Source organism: Amphiprion ocellaris, chromosome 7 (assembly GCF_022539595.1).
Source record: "Amphiprion ocellaris isolate individual 3 ecotype Okinawa chromosome 7, ASM2253959v1, whole genome shotgun sequence".
NCBI classification, from domain to species: Eukaryota; Metazoa; Chordata; class Actinopteri; family Pomacentridae; genus Amphiprion; species Amphiprion ocellaris.
This window is the reverse complement of record NC_072772.1, coordinates 37663355-37690034: the sequence shown is the minus strand read 5'-3', so window position 1 is coordinate 37690034 and position 26680 is coordinate 37663355. Positions and strand designations below refer to the sequence as shown.

At 43.6% G+C, this 26680-nt stretch overlaps 1 protein-coding gene across 1 annotated transcript; it reads right to left on the bottom strand.

The window, feature by feature from the left end:
* Positions 1 to 165: 165 nt before the first annotated feature.
* Positions 166 to 26102, bottom strand: LOC111563030 (cullin-5-like). The gene is made up of 19 exons (XM_055011861.1): positions 26046 to 26102; positions 25324 to 25433; positions 24927 to 25026; positions 23832 to 24008; positions 20098 to 20239; positions 19455 to 19600; positions 17421 to 17501; positions 15576 to 15669; positions 13950 to 14080; positions 12733 to 12840; positions 12073 to 12137; positions 11870 to 12002; positions 11669 to 11800; positions 8872 to 8995; positions 8499 to 8674; positions 8076 to 8237; positions 7848 to 7966; positions 7635 to 7758; positions 166 to 6020 (listed from the first exon to the last, which is right to left on the bottom strand). The coding sequence occupies exons 1-19, from the start codon at positions 26067 to 26069 to the stop codon at positions 5826 to 5828; spliced, it is 2343 nt and encodes a 780-aa protein (XP_054867836.1). The 5' UTR covers positions 26070 to 26102; the 3' UTR covers positions 166 to 5825.
* Between the last annotated feature and the right edge of the window lie 578 nt (positions 26103 to 26680).

Here is a 26680-nt window from a genome sequence, read left to right as displayed (position 1 = left end):
AAATGACGTCAGAAGTTCAAACTAATTTATACATTTCATATCCATCATGTTGTTCTACTTGTATTGACATGAGTTTAATGAGAACCTTCGTGCATCTGTGAGGATGTAGACAGACAGAAATCCATCTCTGAATAATGCAACAAGCACGAGTCTGAATGTCTGAAATCATTTCAGCATCTCTTTTAATCAGTCGGTGAGTTTCTCACCACTTAAAGCTGTTCAAGAAGCTGCTGATCAGACAAAGAAACAACAGTGTCGACATTCAAACAGTTCTGATTCACTGAAACTCCAACAGGGTTTAAAAAGCAGCAAAAAAAACATCCGAGCCTGTGCATGGAGGATAAAACTGCATAAAGGACTGATCTCAGTTCAACAAAGCCTAAAAGCAACAGATTGAACTTTCACCACAATCAGCCCAGTGAAACCAACCGAACCTGAGAGAACCTCCTCCATGAGCTGCTCACGTTCCAGCAGATTATCAGAGACTTTTTCCATCATTTCTGATCAGTCCAGCAGATAAGACCATGACATTTAGGAGGAAAACACATCTGAGTTCTGGTAAAGACTGCCATTAAAAAGTGGTAAAACTGGACCCACCTCTATGGACTTCAAGGACCTAGAACTCTGGAAATATTCACAGGACGAAGTTAGAACTCTGATCATTAATAAAGTTATGGAAATTAAGTAAGAAAATTATTTAAAAAGGTTCAGAAAATGTTCAAAATGACCCAAAGAATCGTCCATAATCACAGAAAAGGAGTTTAGAATGACATGAAATTTGTTCTAAATGACTCTAAAATGATCCCAGACACAAAAATGATCCAAAATAACGAGAAAAGATCCAATCTGACATAAAACTTGTTGAAAATGACCAGCCAATTGTCCAAAATGAGTCAGAATTCACCGAAAATGACTCAAAAATAACCAAAATACAGGAAATTAGTTGAAAATTAATTGAAAATTGACCTAAATTGCTTGAAAATGATCCAATTTCTGATTAAACGGTTGAATAAAATGATAGAATAAAAAGGTTCTGATCAGAAACCAGATTCAGCATTCAGACTGAGACACCTGGATGGATGTAAAACTGATCTGGAGTCATTTTTTACCAGAACTCAGATGTGGACCCACCTCTATGAACTTCAAGGACCTGGAAGTCTCCAATTCTGAATGTGAGACTAAACTTAAAGACTGGAAGCAGGAAAGGAGAACGTCCCCTGGAGAAAGTTCTAGAGTAGACCTACCGACACCTGGAGAAAGTTCTAGAATAGACCTACCGACAACTGGAGAAAGTTCTAGAGTAGACCTACCAACAACTGGACAAAGTTCTAGAGTAGACCTGCCGACAACTGTCCAGTTGTCGGTAAGTCTTCTCTAGAACTTTCTACAGGGGACGTTCTCCTCTATGGACTTGAAGGACCTGGACTCTGGAAATATTCCCAGTATGAAGGTAGAACTCTGACCACTGATAAATAACCAGTAGGTTCTGAGGAGGTTCTGGTTGGTTCAGATTTATTGGACTTCATGTGGAATAATCCACCAACACTAGTTCAGTTGAACCTCATGAACTGGTTGATGGAAAACAAACAGAGCAGCAATGAATAAAAACTGTTCATCTATGAACATTCAGTGAGAAGAAAGCTTCAAAAGCAAGACATGAAAATGAAACACGTTTCAACGGAACATTCTCCATAAATATAGAATAAATATTAAAAACCACACATTCACTGGTGTCTTTCTTCTGGCTCATCAATGATAAAATATCAGTTCAACATGAAGATCAGTGCAGCAGAACTCAGCAGCTTCTCCTGGTTCCAACTAAAAGTCATCAACAGCAGACTGAAGCTTCTCCAGTCCTTCAACCCGCTGGTCTCTAAATCAGGAGGAACACTGACCACTCTGTGTCGTGTTCAGGATGTTTTATGGCACTAAGAAGTTAAAGTTTCACTACAAACTGCAGGAATAAGTCAGAATGGTGAAGCTCCACAGCTTCATCACAGCTTCTAATATGGAACAGATCTGCTGGAGGAAGGTTCAGACTGAACAGAGCTGCTGAATAATCAACAAAAATGACAAAAAATTCTCCAAATTCTTTGTTCAGAATCTCCAGAAATAAAACTTCAGACAGAAGAGTTTAATCAGATCAGAATGACTGAATCAGTCTGATTCCTGCAGCTGTGAAATTCTGACAATCATTGAGGTAAAACTGAGCTTCAGTCCAACCCTTCAGGATCTGATGAGTTTCAGAACAGATTCACTGCAGTGATTCATTCTGATGATATGATCCAGATGGGTCTCATGTTTTCGTGTTTTATGGTCTGTTAATAGAACTGTGATCAGGATGTTCTCTTTTATAACTGAGCATTAAAAATCTGTGTTTTTAATCAATGGAATGTTTCTTAATTTCTAACATCTGACTGTAAGATTAAGCAAAATAGAACTTTCCAAATATATGCTGTTTTTTGAGTTAGGGTTAGCGTGAGTGCCGCTTTGTCGGAGTTCTCCCTGGAGAACCAGAGGGTCGCCTCTCTGAGAGGAAACTCTGTTGTCTGTTCTCATGAACCGAACAGCAGCTCAGAGTATTCAGTCTTCTTGGAGTCTCTGGGTGGTTCCTGGAAGGGGGACCGCCTGGGGATTCCGTAGCTCTCCTCGGGGACTTCAATGTTCATGTGGGCAACTATGGAGAAACCTGGAAGACATGATTGGGAGGAATGGCCCTATCTGAACCCGAGTGGTGTTCTGTTATTGGACTTCTGTTCTAGTCATAGACTGGTCATAACAAACACCATGTTGGAGCATAAGGTTGCTCATAAGTGTACCTGGTACCAGAGCACCTTAGGCCAAAGGTCCATGATGGACGTCATAGTTGTATCATCAGACCTGCAGCCGTATATCTCGGATACTCAGGTGAAGAGAGGAGCAAAGCTGTCAGCTGATCGTCACCTGGTGGTGAGTTGGATCTGATGGTGGGGAAGGCTGCCGGACAGACCTGGTAAACCCAAACATGTAGTGAGGGTGAACTGGGAATGCCTGACAGAGGACCCTGTCCGTGGGGTTTTCAGCTCCCACCTCCAGAAGAGTTTCTCCTGCATCCCGGGGAGGTTGGGGACATGGAATCTGAGTGGTCCATGTTCAAAGCCTCCATTGCAGAAGCAGCTGTTAGGAGCTGTGGCCTGAAGGTCACTGGTGCCTGTCATGGTGGCAACCCAAGAACCCGCTGGTGGACACCAGTGGTGAGGGAAGCCGTCAGGCTGAAGAAGGAGGCTTTTTGGGCCTGGCTGGCTCGGGGGTCTCCTGAAGCAGCTGACGGGTTCCGGTTGGCCAAAAGGGCTGCAGCTATGGAAACTAAAACTCAGGTGTGGGAGGAGTTCGGAGAGGCTATGGAGAAGGACTTTCGGTTGGCCTCGAGGAGGTTCTGGCAAATCATCCAGCACCTCAGGAAGGGGAGGCAGGGCTTTGCTCAGGCTGTGTACAGTCAGGGTGGAGAACTGTTGACCTGTACTGGGGACATTGTCGGGCGGTGGAAAGAGCACTTTGAGGAACTCCTGAACCTGGTATACACGTCTTCTGTGGAGGAGGCAGAACCTGAAGACGTGTATACCGGTTTCAGGAGTTCCTCAAAGTGGAAAGAGCACTTTGAGGAACTCCTGAACCCGGTATACACGTCTTCTGTGGAGGAGGCAGAACCTGAAGACTCGGGGGAATCTTCGTCCAAATCCGTGGCAGAGGTCGCCGAGGTAGTGAAGAAGCTCCTCGGTGGCGCCAGGTGTGGACGAGATCCTCCCTGAGATGCTGAAGGCTCTGGACATTGTTGGACTGTCTTGGCTGATATGTCTCTTTAATGTCTCGTGGGCATCAGGTACGGCGCTGTGGAGTGGCAGACCGGGGTGGTGGTTCCCATTTTTAAAAAGGGGGACCAGAGAGTGTGTTCCAACTACTGGGTATCACACTTCTCAGCCTCCCCGGGAAAGTTTACCCTAGGGTGCTGGAAGGGAGGCTCTGACTGACTGTAGAACCTCAGATTCAGGAGGAACAATGTGGATTCCGTCCTGGTTGTGGAACAGTGGATCAGCTGCTGAGGGGGTCATGGGAGTTCCACCAGCCAGTCTACATGTGTTTTGTGGATCTGGAGAAGGCCTACAACCGTGTCCCCCGAGGGTCTCTGTGGGGGGTACTGAGGGAGTATGGGGTACTGAGAGAGTATGGGGTACTGAGGGAGTATGGGGTACTGAGGGAGTATGGGGTACCAGGCTGTCTGATATGAGCCATTGGGTCCCTGTAGAACCAATGTGAGAGCTGCGTCCACATACTAAGCACAAAGTCAGACTCGTTTCCAGTGGGTGTTGGACTCCTCCAGGGCTGCCCCTTGTCTCTGATCCTGTTTGTGGTCTTCATGGATCTCAAGCTACAGCTGGGGTGAGGAGGGTGTCCGGTTTGGGGACCTCAGGATCTCTGCTTTTTGCAGATGATGTGGTTCTGTTGGTTCCTCAGACCTTCAGCAGCACTGGAGCGGTTTGCAGCCGAGTATGAAGCAGTGGGGATGTGGATCAGAACCTCCAAGTCTGAGGCCATGGTTCTCTGATGGAAACCAGTGGATTGCTCCCTCTGGGTAGGGGGGGCGAAGGAGTTCAAGTATCTCAGGATCTTGTTCATGAGTGATGGGAAAATGGAGCTAGAGATGGACAGGAGGATTGGTGCAGCGTCAGCAGTAATGAAGGCGTTGTACTGAACCATCGTGGTGAAGAGGGAGCTGAACCTCAAGGAGAAGCTCTCAGTTTACCATCCATCTACGTTCCAACCCTTACCTATGGTCATGAGCTCTGGGTAGTGACCCAAAGAATGAGATCGTGGATACAAGTGTCTGAAATGAGCTTCCTCTGTAGGGTGGCTGGGTTCAGCCTTAGAGATAGGGGGAGAAGCTCAGACATCCGGAGGGAGCTCAGAGCAGAGCTGCTGATCCTTCACCTCTGAAGGAACCTGCTGAGGTGGTTTGGACATCTGATTCAGATCCTACAGGGAGACTTCCTTTGGAGGTTTTCTGAACACGTCCTCCTGGGAGGAGACCCTGGGGCAGACCCAGAACCCTCTGGAGGGATTATATATCTCATCTGGCCTGGGAACGCCTCAGGATCCCCCAGGAAGAGCTGGAAAGTGTTGAAAACGGATGGATGGATCTCTGGTTAAACCCACTGAAGTAAATCTGTTCAGACTGTAGCAGAACCTTTATTTTAAACTGAACGTCTGAATATAGTGGCACTAAAATAAAATAAAACCTGCGCAGTGTTTCTGGAGTCAGCAAATCTGGTATAAAACCACTGATGAAGGTCATCTTCATCTTCATCAGACACACAGTGATGAATAAAACCACAGAGCAGCATGCTGTAACACACACGCATGCACGCACGCGCGCTGGCGCGCGCACACACATGCACACACACGCACACACGCGCACACACACACACACACACACACACACACACACACACACACACACACACAGAATTTGGCAGAACTCTCATCAGTAGTTTGAACTCATCAGCAGCAGCAGCCTTATGTTCAGAAATTCGACGAAGGACATGAAGCAGCACTGCCAACATGGCCTGCGTGGCGCTAAAAGCTAATGCTGATCTGAGCCGGGCTCCTCACTGCTCCTCCTCTTCTGCTGCTGACAGTAAGGCAGGACGAGTTGATTGATGGTTTGCAGCAGCACCGCCATCCTTCGGAGGGACAGCAGAGGGCAGCAGAGACACACAGACGACTGGACGCTACGTCTTTAGGACACTCTGAGACACAAACAGACCCACATGGCTCCAGGCTCTCATCATCTACGCCATGTAGATGAAGGTGTTGATGTCCATCTCATCTCTCTTGATGTACTTGTGCTCGATGAGCCACTCAATCTGCTCTTTGATCATCTTCTTCTGGGGCAGGAACATGTTCTTCAGGATCTCCACCAGCTCCGTCTGCAGCTGAGCATTACTGATCCTCTTCCTCATCTTCATGATCTGGATGATGGCCTCCTGGAGAAGAAGATGGATGGGTTAGACCGAGAACATCTACAGGATGTTCACACTCAGAGGGACGTAAATACAAAACACTCTAGAGATGACCTGGTAAATACTAGTTACCAGGTAACCTCTGGAGGTTAATACTGGTTACCAGGTAAACCCTGGAGGTTAATACTGGTTACCAGGTAACCTCTGGAGGTTAATACTGGTTACCAGGTAAACTCTGGAGGTTAATACTGTTACCAGGTAAACTCTGGAGGTTAATACTGGTTACCAGGTAAACTCTGGATGTTAATACTGGTTACCAGGTAACCTCTGGAGGTTAATACTGGTTACCAGGTAAACTCTGGAGGTCAATACTGGTTACCAGGTAAACTCTGGAGGTTAATACTGGTTACCAGGTAAACTCTGGATGTTAATACTGGTTACCAGGTAACCTCTGGAGGTTAATACTGGTTACCAGGTAAACTCTGGAGGTCAATACTGGTTACCAGGTAAACTCTGGATGTTAATACTGGTTACCAGGTAAACTCTCTAGAGGTTAATGCTGGTTACCAGATAAACTATGCAGGTTAATACTGGTTACCAGGTAAACTCTGGAGGTTAATACTGGTTACCAGGTAAACTCTCTAGAGGTTAATACTGGTTACCAGATAAACTATGGAGGTTAATACTGGTTACCAGGTAAACTATGGAGGTTATTGTTGGTTACCAGTTAAACTCTGGAGGTTAGTGTTGGTTACTAGGTAAACTCTGGAGGTTAGTGTTGGTTACTAGGTAAACTCTGGAGGTTAGTGTTGGTTACCAGGTAAACTCTGGAGGTTAGTGTTGGTTACTAGGTAAACTCTGGAGGTTAGTGTTGGTTACCAGGTAAACTCTGGAGGTTAATACTGGTTACCAGGTAACCTCTGGAGGTTAGTGTTGGTTACCAGGTAAACTCTGGAGGTTAATACTGGTTACCAGGTAAACTATGGAGGTTAGTGTTGGTTACCAGGTAAACTATGGAGGTTAATACTGGTTGCCAGGTAACCTCTGGAGGTTAGTGTTGGTTACCAGGTAAACTCTGGAGGTTAATACTGGTTACCAGGTAAACTCTGGAGGTTAATACTGGTTACTAGGTAAACTATGGAGGTTAGTGTTGGTTACCAGGTAAACTATGGAGGTTAATACTGGTTACCAGGTAAACTATGGAGGTTAGTGTTGGTTACCAGGTAAACTCTGGAGGTAAGTGTGGTTAATAGGTAAACTCTGGAGGTTAGTGTTGGTTACCAGGTAAACTCTGGAGGTTAATACTGGTTACCAGGTAAACTCTGGAGGTTAATACTGGTTACCAGGTAAACTCTGGAGGTTAGTGTTGGTTACCAGGTAAACTCTGGAGGTTAGTGTTGGTTACCAGGTAAACTCTGGAGGTTAGTGTTGGTTACCAGGTAAACTCTGGAGGTTAGTGTTGGTTACCAGGTAAACAATGGAGGTTAATACTGGTTACCAGGTAAACTATGGAGGTTAATAATGGTTACCAGGTAAACTATGGAGGTTAATACTGGTTACCAGGTAAACTCTGGAGGTTAGTGTTGGTTACCAGGTAAACTCTGGATGTTAGTGTTGATTACCAGGTAAACTCTGTACCTGAGTTCTGAGTATTCTGAGCTGAACGATTCCTTCATTTTCCTCTTCTCTCATTCGCTCGGTGGTCAGCTGCAGCCGACCAATCAGATTGATCTTTCCCCGTTTCTGGATTTTGGAGTTTTTGCTGAGAGAATCACGGACACAGAAATACAGGTGATGCAGGTGTTTACAGGTGCCAGGTACCAACATGTTCTGAACAACAGCAGAACCTACATGAGGGAGAACTCCTGGTTGACGTAGAACAGTGTGCTGTCTGTGAAGTCTTTAGGAGAACCCACCGGAGGATCGTAGGACAACACCTGCCTCTTCAGTTTGGGGAAGGCCACCAGAGACTGGACACAGGGGACAGGTGGACAGGTGTCAGACAGGTGGAGAGGTAAACAGGTGTCAGACTGGTAGACAGGTGTATTAATCAGGTTATAATCAGGTGCTGGTTCTGACCCAGAGGATTCTGCGTAGTTCTGCGTCCGGCAGCTCTGTGGCCAGTTTGAGGTTCTCAAAGCTGATCTTCTCTCTGGGTCTCTGGTTCCAGGCAAACAGAACAGCCAGCTGGAAGGTGGTGACCTCCAGGTCGTACTGACCCACCTCGTTCTTAAAGGTGATCTGAGGAACAGAAGAACATCTCAGTCACTGGTTCAAAAGATACAACAAGAACCTAGAACATCCAAATCTGCTCTGATCCCATTTATCTCATCATGTCAGGTGGTTCTCATATCATCTGGTCTGGTCCTTCTAACCCCAGTCTGACCAAAGAACATGGAGACAGATGTGACCGGAAACAGAGAAGCAGATAGAACACACTAGGAGGTGGAAGACCACGAGACAGGATAAAAACCTACGAGAACACAAAGGTTCTAGACTCACGATGCCGTTGGACATGAGGTGATGCCAGTGGAGCTTCCGTCCGCTGTGGTTCCTCTTGTAGAAGTCCTCCACCTCAGGAATCAGGTCCTCCAGCTCTGTAGGCAGCGACACGAAGACCTTCTCACTGCTCCGCGACCAGGCACCGGCGTTCAGGATCTTAATGTTCACACTGTCGGCTGGAGGACGTTCAGAACATACAGAATAAATAAAGAACATTTAAAATGACCTCACAGGGTTTTGGTGTCTGTGTATGTGTGTGTGTGTGTGTGTGTGTGTGTGTGTGTGTGTGTGTGTGTGTGTGTGTGTGTGTGTGTGTGTGTGTGTGTGTGTGTGTGTGCGTGCGTGTGTGCGCGCGCGCGTGTGTGTGTCGTACCTGGCAGTGCCAGCTTGTTGTGTTTGTGCATCTCCTTGAACACCTGGTTGAGGTCCTCAGACACCTTGATGTCCTGAAACATTCTGGCCAGTTTGTTCACATAATCAGCAGGCATCCCGACTTCCTGCACACACAGACACACACACATGTTAAAAAAATAAGAGCAAGTATTTTTTTTTTTTTTTTTTAAAAACAATATCTTTATTGGGCTTTATATTATGAGAAACTTAACAATATACTCAACATAAAACAGACAAAGACAAAGAGCAACATGATCAGAGCAAGTATTTTTAAAAAAGTGTAACAGTGCAATGAGGTGTTTGGCTTGGAGCCCCCCCTATAAGTCCCCCCCCCCAAAAAAAAACAAACCAGCAAAAACAAAAAACACACCATAAGTACACTACAAAACATAAGAGGGAAATTACCGAATTGCATTACTAATAGAAAAATCCCTAAAATTATGAAAAAAAAAAAAATGTATATCAAACCAAGAGTTGTACTATGACAAGGAGGAGAGAGTTTATGGCTACAGTAAATGTAGTGACACTACAATGCATAAGCATTAAGTTATTGATTTTCTTTTTTTTTTTTTTTTAACTAAAAACATCCTTAAAATTATGAAAAAAATATTTAATATCAAACCAAGAGTTGTAGTATGAGCAGCAGGAGTCAGTTGCTGGCTGCAGTAAATGTGTTGAATATTTGTGTCTCTTTGCTGTTGGCAGCGGTTTTGCATTTTACAGACGGTCCCTGTTCACTCGTCACACAGCCTGCTGCTCATAGACACCAATGTTATTTCTGCAGCTACTTTTGATTAAACTGGGCTTGTAGCATATTGTCTACCTTACAACAATGGAAAACAGGCATCGTTTATGTTTAGACAACATATATTTAATGAGTTATTGATGCCGGAAGTCCGAATTTGTGAATATCTTTCCAACTTTACCGAACTGTGTTTTGTTTCCTGACGTCTTGGTAATTTGCTGGTTTCATGCTGTCATTTACAAGCATTTCACTACAAATAACATAATTCTGTCTCACCCTTCAATAAAACCAAATTTAAGGTAACTCTCGAGGTATAGCTGGAGTTTTTAGGAACTGATGAATCTTCACCTGTTTTGTGTTTTTCAACATAGTTTCCGTCAGTAATTTTCTAACTGCACACAAACTAATGAATCTGGATGAACTAGGAGCCGACCTTAAGAAAGCGTGGAGAGAAGTTGAAAGGTCAAGGAGGTGTGGCCATCGAAGTAGCAAAGGATTTTTGAAGAAAGACCAAATAAATGTGTTTTAAAAATGTTTTATAGGTAGACTTGTGATGACACAGGGAGTCTGTTACTCTGATTTTATCCAGAATGTAAAAATCTATTTTTTATAACCTCACAGCCTCAGAGCAGACAAAGCCTCACGCCCCCTCTCAGGTCTCTGGCGCCCCCCCCCTGGGGGAGAGCCAGAGACCTGAGAGGGGGCGTCTCTTAGGGGTCTAAAGGACCACTAAGAGACTTTAAAAAGTGTCTTTGAGTGTTTGGAAAAGCGCTACACAAATAAAATGTATTATTATTATTAAAGGACCACGAAGAGACTCTAAAGACCACTCATAGGGGCTTTCGACCAAAGAGCACCAGGTGCTAGGTTGGTTCAAAGTTGAGAGCCAGTGCTTTTTTGGTTCAAATCTCGTGCCGCCCCAGCATGGGTTTGTGTTTCCATTCGGAAGGAGCAAAGTTGGAGCTGCATCATTGCGCCACCACAAAACGTGTGTACGTACCACGTACGTAGCCGCTCAACAGCGTTCGCGCCGTACGGAAACCCACACAACAACGATGGAGGACTTCATTGGAGTGGAGTTCATGGCTTTACTAGTGTGTCTCGCCATCGCTGAACAGCAAAACCTTCTGTTAGGGGTTACCCATCGGCGTCGCCGTCCCAATGCCCGGCGATCACGTTTGAGAAGAAAGGTAATTATCAAAGACGTTTGGATACTTAACAGTAAACGTGCTAGCGTTAGCTTAGCGACTTAGCTTCGACTACGCTTGCATTGATTACTTAGCGGTTAAACATGCGCAATAAGTTGATGATCATATCTATGTTTATCTTTTTAGATGTTTTTAGATGTCACCCCGCCTCCTGCCCGTGACATGCTCGGCTCTCAACTCTGGCCAAGTCTGGCCCAGCAACGAGTTGGTGCCCGAAAAAGCCCCAGTTTTTGGAGCCCGGAGCCGCAGCTCCGGTGGTGGAAAGACAAAAAACCGGCGCCAAGTCGGGCGCCGGCTCCGACTCCAAATGGGCTCCACCCTGGTCGAAAGCCCCTATAAGAGACTCTAAAGGACCACTAAGAGACTAAAGGACTACTAAGAGCCTCTAAAGGATCACTAACAGACTCTAAAGGACCACTAAGAGACTCTAAAGGACCACTAAGAGACTCTAAAGACCACTAAGAGACTCTAAAGGACCACTAAGAGACTAAAGGACTACTAAGAGCCTCTAAAGACCACTAAGAGACTCTAAAGGACCACTAAGAGACACTAAAGACCACTAAGAGACTCTAAAGGACCACTAAGAGACACTAAAGACCACTACGAGACTCTAAAGGACCACTAAGAGACACTAAAGACCACTAAGAGACTCTAAAGACCACTAAGAGACTCTAAAGGACCACTAAGAGACTCTAAAGACCACTAAGAGACTCTAAAGTCCACTAAGAGCCTCTAAAGACCACTAAGAGCCTCTAAATAACCAGAAACTTGTTTATTCCCACCGTTTCCACGTCTGGTTTGGTATCTGGCTGAACCTGACTCACCCTGAGCCACTCCACCATGTTCTCTTCGATCTCGCTGTCGGCTGAGATGTCCAGGATCAGGCGTCTGGTCAGGTGAGCTTTGTGGTACCGCATGAAGACGTCTTTGTTCTGGACGTACTTCAACACCAACAGCTGCAGGAGCAGAAACAGCGTCAGCAGTGATCAGACGTTAACAAACCGGACCAGCAGAACACATCTCACCACTTCTTTGAGCTTCAGCTCGATCTCCTCGGACGTGAGCTTCTTGCTGACCGGAGTCTTCCTCAGCAGCATGTCGCAGTAGTTGGCCAGCAGCTCTGGACACTTGGACTCAGGCTGAGTCTTCATTCCCACTCTGGTGAACAGAAACACATCAACCCACTGAGCTGGTTCCCTCCAGGGTTCTGCTAGAATGTTACACTCACCCTTTCTGCTTCAGCGGCAGCTCCAGTTTGAAGATGGTGGCGTCGTTGACCACGGCTTTGTAGGCCTGAGAGGAAACACCACCAGAGAAGGTTAAGAGAGAAGATAGCCTCATCTGATACAGACCGTCCAAACGTTCCTGTCAGTTATTGGTAACCAGGACAATCAATAACCAATATCTGGAACCGACAGATCGATAACCGATATCTGGAACCGATAGACATCAAATATCCACATCATCTGGTTCCTCTCTGTTCTGCCTCCAACAGCTTTAGTAGTTTTTGTTTTCACTCTGTTTTATCTGTGGCCACCTGCTAACTTAGCTGCTAGCCGTTAGCGTAGCATTAGCAGCTAACATCCTGGTTAGTGTTGATGTTTGAGGTTCTAGTTTCTGGTTTTCTGTCTGTCGCAGTTTAAGTTAGTCTGACTGTAGAAACATGCTATGCTGCTACAGCTAGCCATTAGCATAGCATTAGCAGCTAGCGTCCTGGTTAGTGTTGATGTTTGAGGTTCTAGTTTCTGGTTTTCTGTCTGTCAGAGCAGAGATAAAGTTAGTCCGACTGTAGAAACATGCTACGCGCTAGCCGCAAGCTAAGAGGCCCAGCTAAGCTCTCAGTGTTAGCATTAGCCTAGTAGCTGGGAGGTGTTCCAGGTGAACAGACCTTATCTCTGGCGGTGAGGAAGCGAGGGTCGTCCTGGAAAGCCTCCTTCACCAGTTTACTGAAGCGATTAAACAAAGTCAGCAGCTGCTCCACGTATTTCTCAGAGTCCTGCAGGAAAACACAGAATAATTATTATTAATATCAATAATAATAATTATTATTATAAGATAGCAGCTCCATAAAGACAGAATTATTATTATTAATTACTATTAATAATAGTAATTATTATTATATGATAGAAGCTCTATAAACAGAGAATAAATATTATTATTATTATTATTATTATTATTATTATTATTATTATTATTATTATTATTATTATTATTATTATTATTATTATTATTATTATATGATTGCAACTTCTAGTCTGGTCTGGAGGTCCTCAGTCTGTCTGAACACCATGCTGAAGGTTCCAACAGAGTACACTGTAGTGATGGTTCTAACTAGTGATGGTTCTATCTAGTGATGGTTCTAAGGCTTCTAAGGGTTCTTACTGTAGTGATGGTTCTATCTAGTCATGGTTCTAAGGGTTCTAAGGGTTCTTACTGTAGTGATGGTTCTATCTAGTGATGATTCTAAGGGTTCTTACTGTAGTGATGGTTCTATCTAGTGATGGTTCTATCTAGTGATGTTCTAAGGGTTCTAAGGGTTCTTACTGTAGTGATGGTTCTATCTAGTGATGGTTCTAAGGGTTCTAAGGGTTCTTACTGTAGTGATGGTTCTATCTAGTGATGGTTCTAAGGGTTCTTACTGTAGTGATGGTTCTATCTAGTGATGGTTCTAAGAGTTCTAAGTGTTCTTACTGTAGTGATGGTTCTATCTAGTGATGGTTGTAAGGCTTCTAAGGGTTCTTGCTGTCGTGATGGTTCTATGTAGTCATGGTTCTAAGGGTTCTAAGAGTTCTTACTGTAGTGATTGTTCTATCTAGTGATGGTTCTAAGGGTTCTTACTGTAGTAATGGTTCTATCTAGTGATGGTTCTAATGGTTCTTGCTGTAGTGATGGTTCTATCTAGTGATGGTTCTAAGGGTTCTTACTGTAGTAATGGTTCTATCTAGGGATGGTTCTAAGAGTTCTTACTGTAGTGATTGTTCTATCTAGTGATGGTTCTAAGGGTTCTTACTGTAGTAATGGTTCTATCTAGTGATGGTTCTAATGGTTCTTGCTGTAGTGATGGTTCTATCTAGTGGTGGTTCTAAGGGTTCTAAGGGTTCTTACTGTAGTGATGGTCTCGGCAGCAGCCACCATATCTGCCAGTCCAGCACTGATGATGTGCTCCTCCAGGTCCTTCAGCATCAGCTCGATGCCGTTGGGAACTTTGTCCATCAGGGAGAACATCAAGTGCAGCTCTGCTCCAGAAGAGAACCAGAGTTACCCACAGGACCAAAGAACATCCTGGAGGTCAGAGTCAGACATCCTGTTAGTCAGCTCAATTAAACCCTAAAGCCCCCTGAGAGACCAAGAAGGTTCCTCCAGAATCTAACCACGGTCTGTCCATCGGACTCTGGAGGTCCTAAAGGTCCCTACAGTCTAACCAGGGTCTGTCCACCAGACTCTGGAGCATTCAGTGTCATGTGACTGGAGGGATACAAACTGTGCTCCTGGAGATGATGATAAACGTTGGTAGAACACTGCTGGTGCTGAATGTTAACATATTTATCTTCACACTCAGTGACTCTGAAACTTTAGACTCCGACATTCAGGACTGATGCTGTCAGAAATCACTTCAGTTTGTGGACAAACCAAAGAGAAGTTACTGAATATTCTCTAATAAATACCAGTAGATGATCAATGATCTAATCAATGATCTATCAGCTGCAGTACCAGCATGGAAACGGACCAAACATAGAAACGGATCAGTTACCATGTAGATCTAGCTCCACTGCATTGGTTACCATGGAGATCTAGCTCCTCAACATCAGTTACCAAGGAGATCTAGCAGGTTAAACAGAGCCTCCTTCATGTAAACTCTGACTTGAAGCTAAACGTAACTCATGAATCACTGATCCTGTTTCAGAGTTGGTCCTTCTAAAGGCAGAATATACCCTCAGCTGCAACAACAGGAATAATAACGGTGATATTTGTTTTTAAAACGGTTAATATCAGCCTGACTGATCTGTGAACATGATCTCCATGGACATGATCTTCATGAACATGATCTCCATGGATATGATCTCCATGGATATGATCTCCATGAACATGATCTCCATGAACATGATCTCCATGGACATGATCTCCATGAACATAATCTCCATGAACATGATCTCCATGGACATGATCTCCATGAACATAATCTCCATGGACATGATCTCCATGGACATGATCTCCATGAACATGATCTCCATGGACATGATCTCCATGAACATGATCTCTATGGACATGATCTCCATGAACATGATCTCCATGATGTGTTCCTGTGGTTGGAGGTCTGCTCAGACCTACTTTAGCTCTGCTGACCCCACCACCATGAAGTCTTCACTGACTGAGGAATTTCTATTTTTAAAGTCCAGCTGGTCGATGCAGCAGAGATGAAACCAGAGTCTAAAACCAGCAGCGTTCCTCCATCAGCACACACATATTTATATATTTATTCTGAGTGTGTCTAGTTTATCTTTCTACTGCTGTCAGTCTGTCTGCTCTAGGATCAGCAAAGGACTGATTAATGATCTAATGTTGGGTCCAGGTTTGGTTTAATCAGGGATATTCTGATCGTTCATCAGTGGTTCCTGTAGATGAGGAAACGTGTTTGTTTTTAGGTTCTTTTCCTCTTTCATGTTTTAATAAATGTTCTATGAAATCCACCTCTACAGTTGGTCATCCTGGGGTCCAATCTCAGTTACTCACTGTCGGTCTCGTTACGTTTGATCATGCCAGGACACTCAGCCAGGATGGTTTCTTTAAACGACGTCACCAGAGCATTCACACAACACTCCATCAGCTGAGGACAAAACACACAAAAAACTGCAGTCAGATAACACCAACACCTTTAATCCGACCATAAACTCTACCAAACACAAAACACTGCAGTCAGACAACACCGACACCGAGGTCTTTAATCTGACCATAAACTCAACCAAACACAAAAAACTGCTGAAAAACGAACAGATTTATGTCTGACAAGTCAGGCATAACTGAACCCACTGTGTTTCTCATCAGGACACTAAAATACACCTAAAATACACCTAAAAAATACACCTAAAACAGCTAAAATACACCTATAAACAGCTAAAATACACCTAAAATAGACATAAAATACACCTAAAAACACCTAAAGAATAGCTGAAGACACAGCTTCTATAGATTCAGAACAGACAGGACTGTCAGATTTCATCTTTGAACCCAGAGTTTCTATAAAAAGTCTGATTCCAGCAGCTTTAGGAGTTAAAGTTGTGCTTTAAAAGTCTCAGTCCCTGAAGTTTAGAAAGACTGCTGGTTAGTGAACCACAGTTTGGTTCATGAAGCTCCAACTCTGCTTTATGGTCTGTTTTTCTCTGAATAAAACCATAACTTCATCCTGCTGTATTAAAGGAGACTGGCACTAGAGATCAGGACCATAAATGCATCAGGGAAACATTCACTGAAGAAACAGATCCAGAGAGAAGTCGGTTCATTTCCTCAGAGACTTCTATAGAACCTGACAGACGAGTCGCCCCCTGCTGGACATACCTCTACATGAACCCCAACATGTCTGAACAAACATCTGCTCTGACTGAAGAGTTTTTCACATCTCAGCACCAACATGAGTCAAAAACAAACAGAGAGCAGAAGACATGTTTTTAAGACCACAAAACTCTGCTCTACATCTTCACATCTACCATAAACTGAAATGTCTACAAAGATCAAACAGGGATGAGAATGACAAATGGAAAAAAACTCTGAAAATGTCTGCCGAAGGCGGCGCCGCCGCCCCCCCCCCCCCCCGAAAATAGGCGGATGTTGTCATTAACATAAATAGCGAGTGATGTTTACAGATAGCAATGCCGATTTCCGCTTGCCTACCCCTACCCCCCTACAATTTTCTCAACGGATTTACACGATTCACAAAAACTATACTTTCGGCGGAAAAAAACTCGGAATTCCGCGGATCCGCGGAAAATTCTCATCCCTGATCAAAGGTTACAGAATCTGTAGCTGGTTTTTGGAGACATGTTGTGTCTTATCCTGGACAGGATGTTGTGTCTACTGACTACTGAATGAAGCTGTAATGTTCTGTATCCCTCCACTTAAAAGGGCTGAAGTCTCTGCTAGCGGTTTCATTTTTCAGACCTAAAGGGTTCGTCCATCTTTGTCGACACTCTAAATGTACTGAATGAAATCTCATCATGTGTCCAGAAAATACACCAAGGATGAGGTAAATAACTGGTTAAAGAAACCCAGAATAAACAGGAGAACTGGCAATATGACCAATAGAATAAATATAATAAACTCTACCGCTATGCAGACGACACCGGGTTATATTTATGTATGGAATCACATTACAGTAATCGGACTCCTGGATGAGCTGGAGTTTTATTCTTGTCAATGAAGACAAACTGAGGGTATCTGATCCTAAATAAAGACACATTAAACATCTAACCAGACATTTTGTCGAAGGAATACCATCACATCCTCGGTGTTTCTCTGAATGTGTTTCCATGTGAAACACTCTGGAGCTTCCTGAATAAAACCAATGCTCTTAGAGTCTCTTACTGCTTGGACGGAGTTACATTCACGCCTCGTCTCCAGATATCTCACAGCTCTTTTCTCTTCTTCCCTCAGCTTTGCATCTGCCTGCAGAGAAACACAAAAACCAGGAATCAACCGTAGACAAACACTGAATAAACCAACTGAAGCTCACGTTCCCCAATACTCATCTTAAACATGTTAGCCTGTAACTAACTTCTAAGGTTTAAAACGTCACAGAAAAACAACAGACAAATATTTAGAAGGTACTGGAACTGTTTCCTTTATCCTTCTCAACTGTCTACAGGCTGTTCCTAAAGGCTGGACACAGGAAATGTCATGAACTATCCTTTCTTTACCTCCACAGATTAAATATGGCTGTGTGGAAAGAAGAAAGAGTTGAACTGGTCCTTCTCAGTGAACGTGAAGGATGGACATATATAAAGATAGCAGATGAATTTAATGCACATCATCCAAGGAGGAGTCCTCTTTTCCACAGTGGTGAAGGTGGTTAAAAAGATTAAAGAAACAGGAAGCGGGCGACCCATGTACAGGGGCTGGTCCCCGATGCAGCGGCCCGAGTTCGATTCCGGCTCACGGCCCTTTGCTGTCTGTCTCCAATGCACCTATCCAATAAAGCCGAAAAGGAAAAAAAAAAACTTACAAACGCCCCCCCCCCCCCCCCCCCCAAAACCAGGAAGCATCATGGACAAACCCTACCCTAACCTTCTCCACCCCACCCTACTCCACCCTAATCTACCCTAACCTACTCCACCCTAATCTACCCTAACCTACTCCATCCTTCCCTTACCTACTCCACCCTAATCTACCCTAACCTACTCCATCCTACCCTTACCTACTCCACCCTACCCTAACTTACTGCACCCTACCCTACTCCACCCTAATCTACCCTAACCTACTTCATCCTACCCTACTCCACCCTAATCTACCCTTACCTACTCCACCTAATCTACCCTAATCTACTCCACCCTACCCCAACCTACTTCACCCTAATCTACCCTAACCTACTCCACCCTAATCTACCCTAACCTACTCCATCCTTCCCTTACCTACTCCACCCTAATCTACCCTAACCTACTCCACCCTACCCTTACCTACTCCACCCTACCCTAACCTACTCCATCCTACCCTTACCTACTCCACCCTACCCTAACTTACTGCACCCTACCCTACTCCACCCTAATCTACCCTAACCTACTTCATCCTACCCTACTCCACCCTAATCTACCCTTACCTACTCCACCCTAATCTACCCTAACCTACTCCACCCTACCCCAACCTACTTCACCCTACCCTACCCTAACTTACTCCACCCTAATCTACCCTAACCTACTCCACCCTAACCTACTCCACCCTACCCTACCCTAACCTACTCCACCCTAATCTACCCTAACCTACTCCACCCTACCCCAACCTACTTCACCCTACCCTACCCTAACTTACTCCACCCTAATCTACCCTAACCTACTCCACCCTAACCTACTCCACCCTACCCTACCCTAACCTACTCCACCCTAATCTACCCTAACCTAACCCGACCAAACCCTAACCCTGACCCTTCTGGATGACCAAATGTATCAGCCCAAACTAAAGAATTGGTCATGGCTAAAATTTATACTAGCCCCAAACGTCACTTCCCTAACCCTACTACCCCTACAAACCCTACTAACCCTACAAACCTTACAAACTCTACAAACCCTACTAAACCTACTAATTAAAACCCTACTAACCTTAACCCTATTAACCCCACTATCCCTATTAATCCTACTAACCCTACTATCCCTAACCCTACTAACCCTATCTTTCCATATGCCCATCCTTCACATCCACTGAGAAGTACCAGTTGTAGAAATGACAGTTAATGAGACTTCCTGTGTCCAGCCTTTAGGGACTTCCTGTTTACTACCAGCTCTGCTCCATAAAGCTGCAGGTCTATTCATGGAGGAGTCACAGGTCAGTTTGCAGACACTAACAGCCTTGTTTATCACAGTAAATCAACTCTGATACTGGATGATAACAGTCAGTCCTGTTGCTGCATACATATTTCATGTAGTTCTGGACTCCGTTCTGCTGCAGGTAGGATGGAGCCTGTGTTCTGTAGAACCTCTCTGTGGAGTCCAGGTAGGCTTTCTCAAAGTTATCTCTGTAGATCTGCAGCTTGTCCTCCGGGTTCGAACATAAATTCACTGTTGGAGACAAACACAGAGAAGAACCAAACTTTATGAGTTCATTCAGGTGGTTTCTGCAGGAAAGTTACAGCAGGACTGAGGAGGTAGATGTAGACTATTCCATTAGAAACAACCAAATCTGAACCAACTGGAACCTCCTCAGAACCATCTGCTTCTTCATCTCCAGTAACTTTATCAATGATCAGAGTTCTACCTTCACACTGGGAATATTTCCAGCGTTCCAGGTCCTTGAAGTCCATAGAGGAAAATGTCCCCTGGAGAAAATTCTAGAGTAGACCTACCGACAACTGGACAGTTGTCAGGTGGTCTAGTTCTACTCTACAACTTTCTCCAGGGGACGTTCTCCTTTCCTGCTTCCAGCCATTAAGTAGTCTAACTAGTTTCTAATATTATAATATCTGTAAAGTCCTGAAGGAGTTCAAACCCCAACAGTTCCTGATGGTTAGGTCCCAACACAGACAGTGAATGATTATTCTGTCATCGGTGTTTCTCACCATAAGATTCTCGGACTCCGATGACGAGCTGCGAGTCGAAGGCTTCTCCTAGCCGCTCGGTGTGAACCAGCTTCATGGCGCTGTCCTGCAGCCGACTCTTAATGTTGGAGAAGATCGACTCGTTCCAGGTGTCCAGCATCAGCTGCAGGAGATACGAGTGTTAAAGATCCACAGTGAACCGGTCATTCTGAACAAAGTCCTATTTCCTCCATCAGGTTCTACTGATGTTAGAGCCTCTAAAGTTGGTGAAATGTCAACCAAAGACTGTATTTTAGTAGAAATATGGATCCATCCAGATAGAAACACTAACAGGAACTTTCTGGAGGCACTACACCAGCCTGGACTGGAGGTTTTAGCCTCTCTTCCATCTTCAGGTCCAATAATCAGGTGTTTATCAGGTGTTTATCAGCTGTTTATCAAGTGTTTATCAGCTGTTTATCGGGTGTTTATTGGGTGTTTATCAGATATTTATCAGCTGTTCATGGGGGGTCCGTTTCACGAAGCAGGTTCAACAAACTCTGAGTTTAACCCTGAACTCTGAGTTGATTTAGTCTGAGATAGAAAACTCCGAGTTTTCGGTTTCACAACGGCTGATTTGAGTTGGTTAAATCAACTCGGAGTAGTTTCACCCAGAGTTAAGCGCGTGTATCAATGGAGCGCCGATTCGACGAGTCACCATGGCAACGGGGAAGCGGAGGACTACACCGTTTGAATTGGAAATCTTAATGTGCTTATATAGCGAGTTTGAGCACGTTTTTAGAAAGAAGTGCAACACCTGCAGCTGCAAAAGAGAGGGAGACGGCGTGGGAGAACATTGCTGCCTGGGTCAATGCGTAAGTTTAAATCACAATAATATTACAGGAAAACTGTTTGAATAGTAGACTATTAAGTTATTTCATTTAGGTGCAATCCTGCAGGGGAGAAGCGCATGTGGCAGGAGCTGAAGATGAAATATAAAAACATTTTTAAAACAGGTAAGAAGTCGGCATAATTTCATGGAGCTACCTCATTTTGATCATGTTTTACATTGTAAAGTAGCCTAAATATTAGGTGGCTGTTTTACTGTGCAGTGGTTTTATCCCACACACAGCCTAAATGTCTGCATCCATATCATGTTCTGTTAAATAATTAAGCCTATTTAAACTGACACAGACTTCTACTCAGCCAACTATATATATATATATATATATATATATATATATATATATATATATATATATATATATATACATACACATATATATATATATATATATACATATATATATATATATATATATATATATATATATATATATATATATATATATATATATATATATATATATACACATATACACATATATACACACACACACACACACACACACAGGGCCTTGATGGCTCTGACAGGTTTATGTCCAGGGAAAACCACAAAGATGGTATAAGTCATTTCAGGGCCAGACACACTTTTCTGACCGTCCTGCATACAGTTGTCTTACTGAAGTGCTCTGCATCTCCTACATTATATAAAAAACTTCCATTTGCAAAGAACCGCAGCACAACACACAATATCTGCTGGGATGTTAGAGCATGACTGCGGTTGGTAATGCTGTAAATGTAAGGATGAATTAGGTTGTATGTAGATTATGGACTGTGATGTGAAACGGTACCGCTCTAAAAGATACTTGTCGAGAAATGCGAGAGCATCTATGCGCGGTCTGATAATCTCCTGACGAATATTTAATTCTCTGTGCAGTAATTCTGCTCCTTCATCTACTGGATCGTTCATAAAAGGACATGACATTTACAGACAGCAGAACTAGACTTCGCCAAAACTCGCCTGATGACTGAATGAATGAGGAAATGAAATAGCGTGTGTGACTGAAAGAGGGCGGAGACAGAGAGAAACTCGAGGTTTACTGAGAAAAATCTGGTCCCGACCAGGTTAGAGTCAGAGAGTCTGTTACTACGGTAACTGACCGAGAGTTAAGTTACCTCTCTTTGTGAAACAGGCTAGAGTTACCCCTCTGTCTCTGGTTTGAGTTACCTCCCTTTGTGAAACGGAAAACTCTGAGTTTCCCTCATTTCAGGGTTAACAAACTCAGAGTTTTCACTAAACCTGCTTCGTGAAACGGACCCCAGGTGTTCATCAGATGTTTATCAGCTCTTTATCGGGTGTTTATCAGCTGTTTATCAGGTGTTTATCAGGTATTTATCAGGTGTTCATCAGCTGTTTATCGGGTGTTTATCAGCTGTTTATCGGGTGTTTATCGGGTGTTCATCAGGTGTTTATCAGCTGTTTATAGGGTGTTTATCAGCTGTTTATCGGGTATTTATCAGGTGTTTATCAGCTGTTTATCGGGTGTTTATCAGGTGTTTATTGACTGTTAATCGGGTGTTTATCAGGTGTTTCTCAGCTGTTTATCAGCTGTTTATCAGGTGTTTATCAGATGTTTATCGGGTGTTTATCAGGTATTTATCAGCTGTTTATCAGGTGTTTATCGGCTGTTTATCGGGTGTTTATCAGGTGTTTATTGACTGTTAATCGGGTGTTTCTCAGCTGTTTATCAGGTGTTTATCAGGTGTTTATCAGCTGTTTATCGGGTGTTTATCGGCTCTCTATCAGCTGTTTATCGGGTGTTTATCAGCTGTTTATCGGGTATTTATCAGGTGTTTATCAGCTGTTTATCGGGTGTTTATCAGGTGTTTATTGACTGTTAATCGGGTGTTTATCAGGTGTTTCTCAGCTGTTTATCAGCTGTTTATCAGGTGTTTATCAGATGTTTATCGGGTGTTTATCAGGTATTTATCAGCTGTTTATCAGGTGTTTATCGGCTGTTTATCGGGTGTTTATCAGGTGTTTATTGACTGTTAATCGGGTGTTTCTCAGCGGTTTCTCAGCTGTTTCTCAGCTGTTTCTCAGCTGTTTATCAGGTGTTTATCAGGTGTTTATCGGGTGTTTATCGGCTCTCTATCAGCTGTTTATCGGGTGTTTATCAGCTGTTTATCGGGTATTTATCAGGTGTTTATCAGCTGTTTATCGGGTGTTTATCAGGTGTTTATTGACTGTTAATCGGGTGTTTATCAGGTGTTTCTCAGCTGTTTATCAGCTGTTTATCAGGTGTTTATCAGATGTTTATCGGGTGTTTATCAGGTATTTATCAGCTGTTTATCAGGTGTTTATCGGCTGTTTATCGGGTGTTTATCAGGTGTTTATTGACTGTTAATCGGGTGTTTCTCAGCTGTTTCTCAGCTGTTTCTCAGCTGTTTCTCAGCTGTTTATCAGGTGTTTATCAGGTGTTTATCGGGTGTTTATCGGCTCTCTATCAGCTGTTTATCGGGTGTTTATCAGCTGTTTATCGGGTATTTATCAGGTGTTTATCAGCTGTTTATCGGGTGTTTATCAGGTGTTTATCAGCTGTTTATCAGGTATTTATCAGCTGTTTATCAGGTGTTTATCAGCTGTTTATCGGGTGTTTATCGGCTCTCTATCAGCTGTTTATCGGGTGTTTATCAGCTGTTTATCGGGTGTTTATTGGCTCTCTATCAGCTGTTTATCGGGTGTTTATCAGCTGTTTATTGGGTGTTTATCGGGTGTTCATCAGGTGTTCATCAGGTGTTTATCGGGTGTTTATCGGCTCTTTATCGGGTGTTTATCAGCTGTTTTATCGGGTGTTTATTGGGTGCTTATCGGGTGTTTATCGGGTGTTTATCAGCTGTTTATCAGCTGTTTTCGCGCCTCCTGGGCTCACCTTGCGTACAATGCTGTCCTCCATGTTGGTCTTCTTGTTGCTGCCCTGTTTTCCCATCAGTGTGATCTCCAGCTGACAGAAAGGTTTGGGCAGGATGTCGCACTGCGTGAAGAACTTCCTCCACTCCACGATGTAGGCCTTCAGCAGCGCCGTGTCGTCCTGGTGACTCAGCACCCGCTGCCACGGCAACAGATGCAGGCCGAGGTCAGAGGTCAAACATGAAATGCTCAGCAAACATGTAACATTGATCTGGGGTCAATTTTTAGCAGAACTCAGATGTGCTTTTATTCAAAATTGGTTAAAAAAATTACATGAAACTTGTCTTAAACTATACAAAAATGTTCCCAAATTTTTCAATATTTGTCAGAAATGGGTCAAAAACTGTTCAAAATTACAAAAGATGTCCAAAATTGCACTAAATTGTCTCAAAATTATAAGAATTGTCCAAAAAATGACAAAGATCTTCCAAAATAACTCAGTATTTCCCCAATTTATTCCAGAAATGTTGTAAAGGACCTGAAATTTTGTCCAAAATGACTCGGAAACTGTCCAGAATTAATTAAATCTGGATTATCTTCAGACTGAGACACCTGGATGGATATACAACTGATCTGGTGTCAGTTTTTACCAGAACTCAGACGTTTTTCCTCCTAAATGTCCTGGTTCTATCTGCAGGACTGATGAAGTTCTGAAAAAGTCCATTAAAAAGCGGTAAATCTTTACCCACCTCTATGGACTTCAAGGACCTGGAATGTTCTAAGTGAGACTAAACTTAAAGACTGGAGGCAGGAAAGGAGAACGTCCCCTGGAGAAAGTTCCAGAGTAGACCTACCGACAACTGGAGAAAGTTCTAGAGTAGACCTACGGACAACTGGAGAAAGTCCTAGAGTAGACCTACCGACAACTGGAGAAAGTTCAACAGTAGGTCTACAGACAACTGGAGAAAGTTCAACAGTAGGTCTACCAACAACTGGAGAAAGTTCAACAGTAGGTCTACCGACAACTGGAGAAAGTTGAACAGTAGGTCTACTCTAGAACTTTCTATGTTCTCCTCTATGGACTTCAAGGACCAGGAACTCTGGGCCAAATACTTACAGCTTGAGCTTGTTTGATGAAGTCAAGGATGTCTTCTTTGAGCGCCTGGTGGATCTTAGCGGGACCTTTATCGTCCCACAGACAGACGGCGTGGACGTCTCTGAGGACAGACAGGAAGTATTAATGAAGCAGATCCGATCACCTTCTTCTTCAGTCCTATTACACACTTTATCTGATGTTAGTCTGATTGATCATCTAGAATCACAGATCTGCTTTAGAATCTGTAAAAACTTAAATAAAACAGTTAAAGTTCCTGATGACGAACGTTAGATTTAATTAAAACATCTAGAGCTCCTCAGGACTACTATTTAAAACTGTCTGCTGACTGTTACTGACGGAAACCAAATGCTTCACCTCCTGATGTCCCAGAACCTAACAGAGTAAAGAGGGTTCTTACGAGAAGAGGTCGAACCACTGCTGCTTGGTGACAGCTTCCTGTCTGAGCAGCTTCAGGACGATGGGTCGCATCAGATCCCACTTATCCTCAAACTGCAGAGAGCCTTTATTCTGAAGGAGAGACCAGAAAACATTTCAAACATCACTGCAACAGAGCAGTGTTCATCACATCTATGGGTTCCTCAGGAAGACTTTAAGTTGTGCTTCTGAATAAACAATTCCACATAAAATCAACCAAACCTCAACACCAACATCTAGACCTCCATGAACATCTGGACCTCTATGAACATCTAGACCTCCATGAACATCTAGACCTCCATGAACATCTGGACCTCCATGAACATCTGGACCTCCATGAACATCTGGACCTCTATGATCTCGGGTTGTATTCTGTTCGTGTTTCCGGTCTACCGGCTCTGCTACTTTCTACCGGGGCCGTGTGGACTCGGACCGGGCTGATTCGCTTGGTGTTACCGGACCCGGTGCCGGGTCTGGGCTCCACACGGTTCTAACGGCGGCTGACCAGGATAAATAACGGAGACACTGGAGACTTCAGCGCCAGAAAGCCGCGTTAATTCCTCAGATTTAAACATCAACAGAGACATATCTGCTCCACGGAGGAGGAGAGGAGCAGCCGCACCTCCAGAGACCAGAACCGGGACCCCCAGAGGTCCAACTGGAGCGACAGAGCCTGAAACCGGAGACCGTCTGTCCGCTGCTTACCTTTAACAAATTACACGTCGCCATGTTCCCTCAACTTCACGTCTCGCACAATCTCGCGAGATCAGCGGCTCAGGCTCGGCATGACGTCATGATGAACAGTTTTGGAATAAACGTCATTATTCAGGAGTAAACAACACAAACAAATAAATATTCACATGGAGTGAATAAATATGAGTCACATTTAACTTTGATTTTCCTATTTTAATTCAGATTTTATGAATTCTGGACAGTTTTTGAGTCTTTGGGTGAATTCTGACTCATTTTGGATGATTTTCTGGTCATTTCCAACAAATTTTATGTCAGATTGGATCTTTTCTCATTATTCTGGATCATTTTTGAGTCTTTGGGATCATTTTAGAGTCGTTTAGGACAAAATTCATTTTATTCTGAACTCATTTTCTGGAATTATGGACAATTTTTGAGTCATTTTGGACAAAATTTCAAGTCCTTTTGAACATTTTTTTTGAATAGTTTGGGGAAATACGGAGTCATTTTGAAAGATTTTTGTCATTTTTTGGATGAATTCTTATAATTTTGGGACAATTTAGTGCAATTTTGGACGTCTTTTGTCATTTTGAACAGTTTTTGCACCATTTTTTGACATATAATGAGAAATTTTACACAATTTTTGTGTA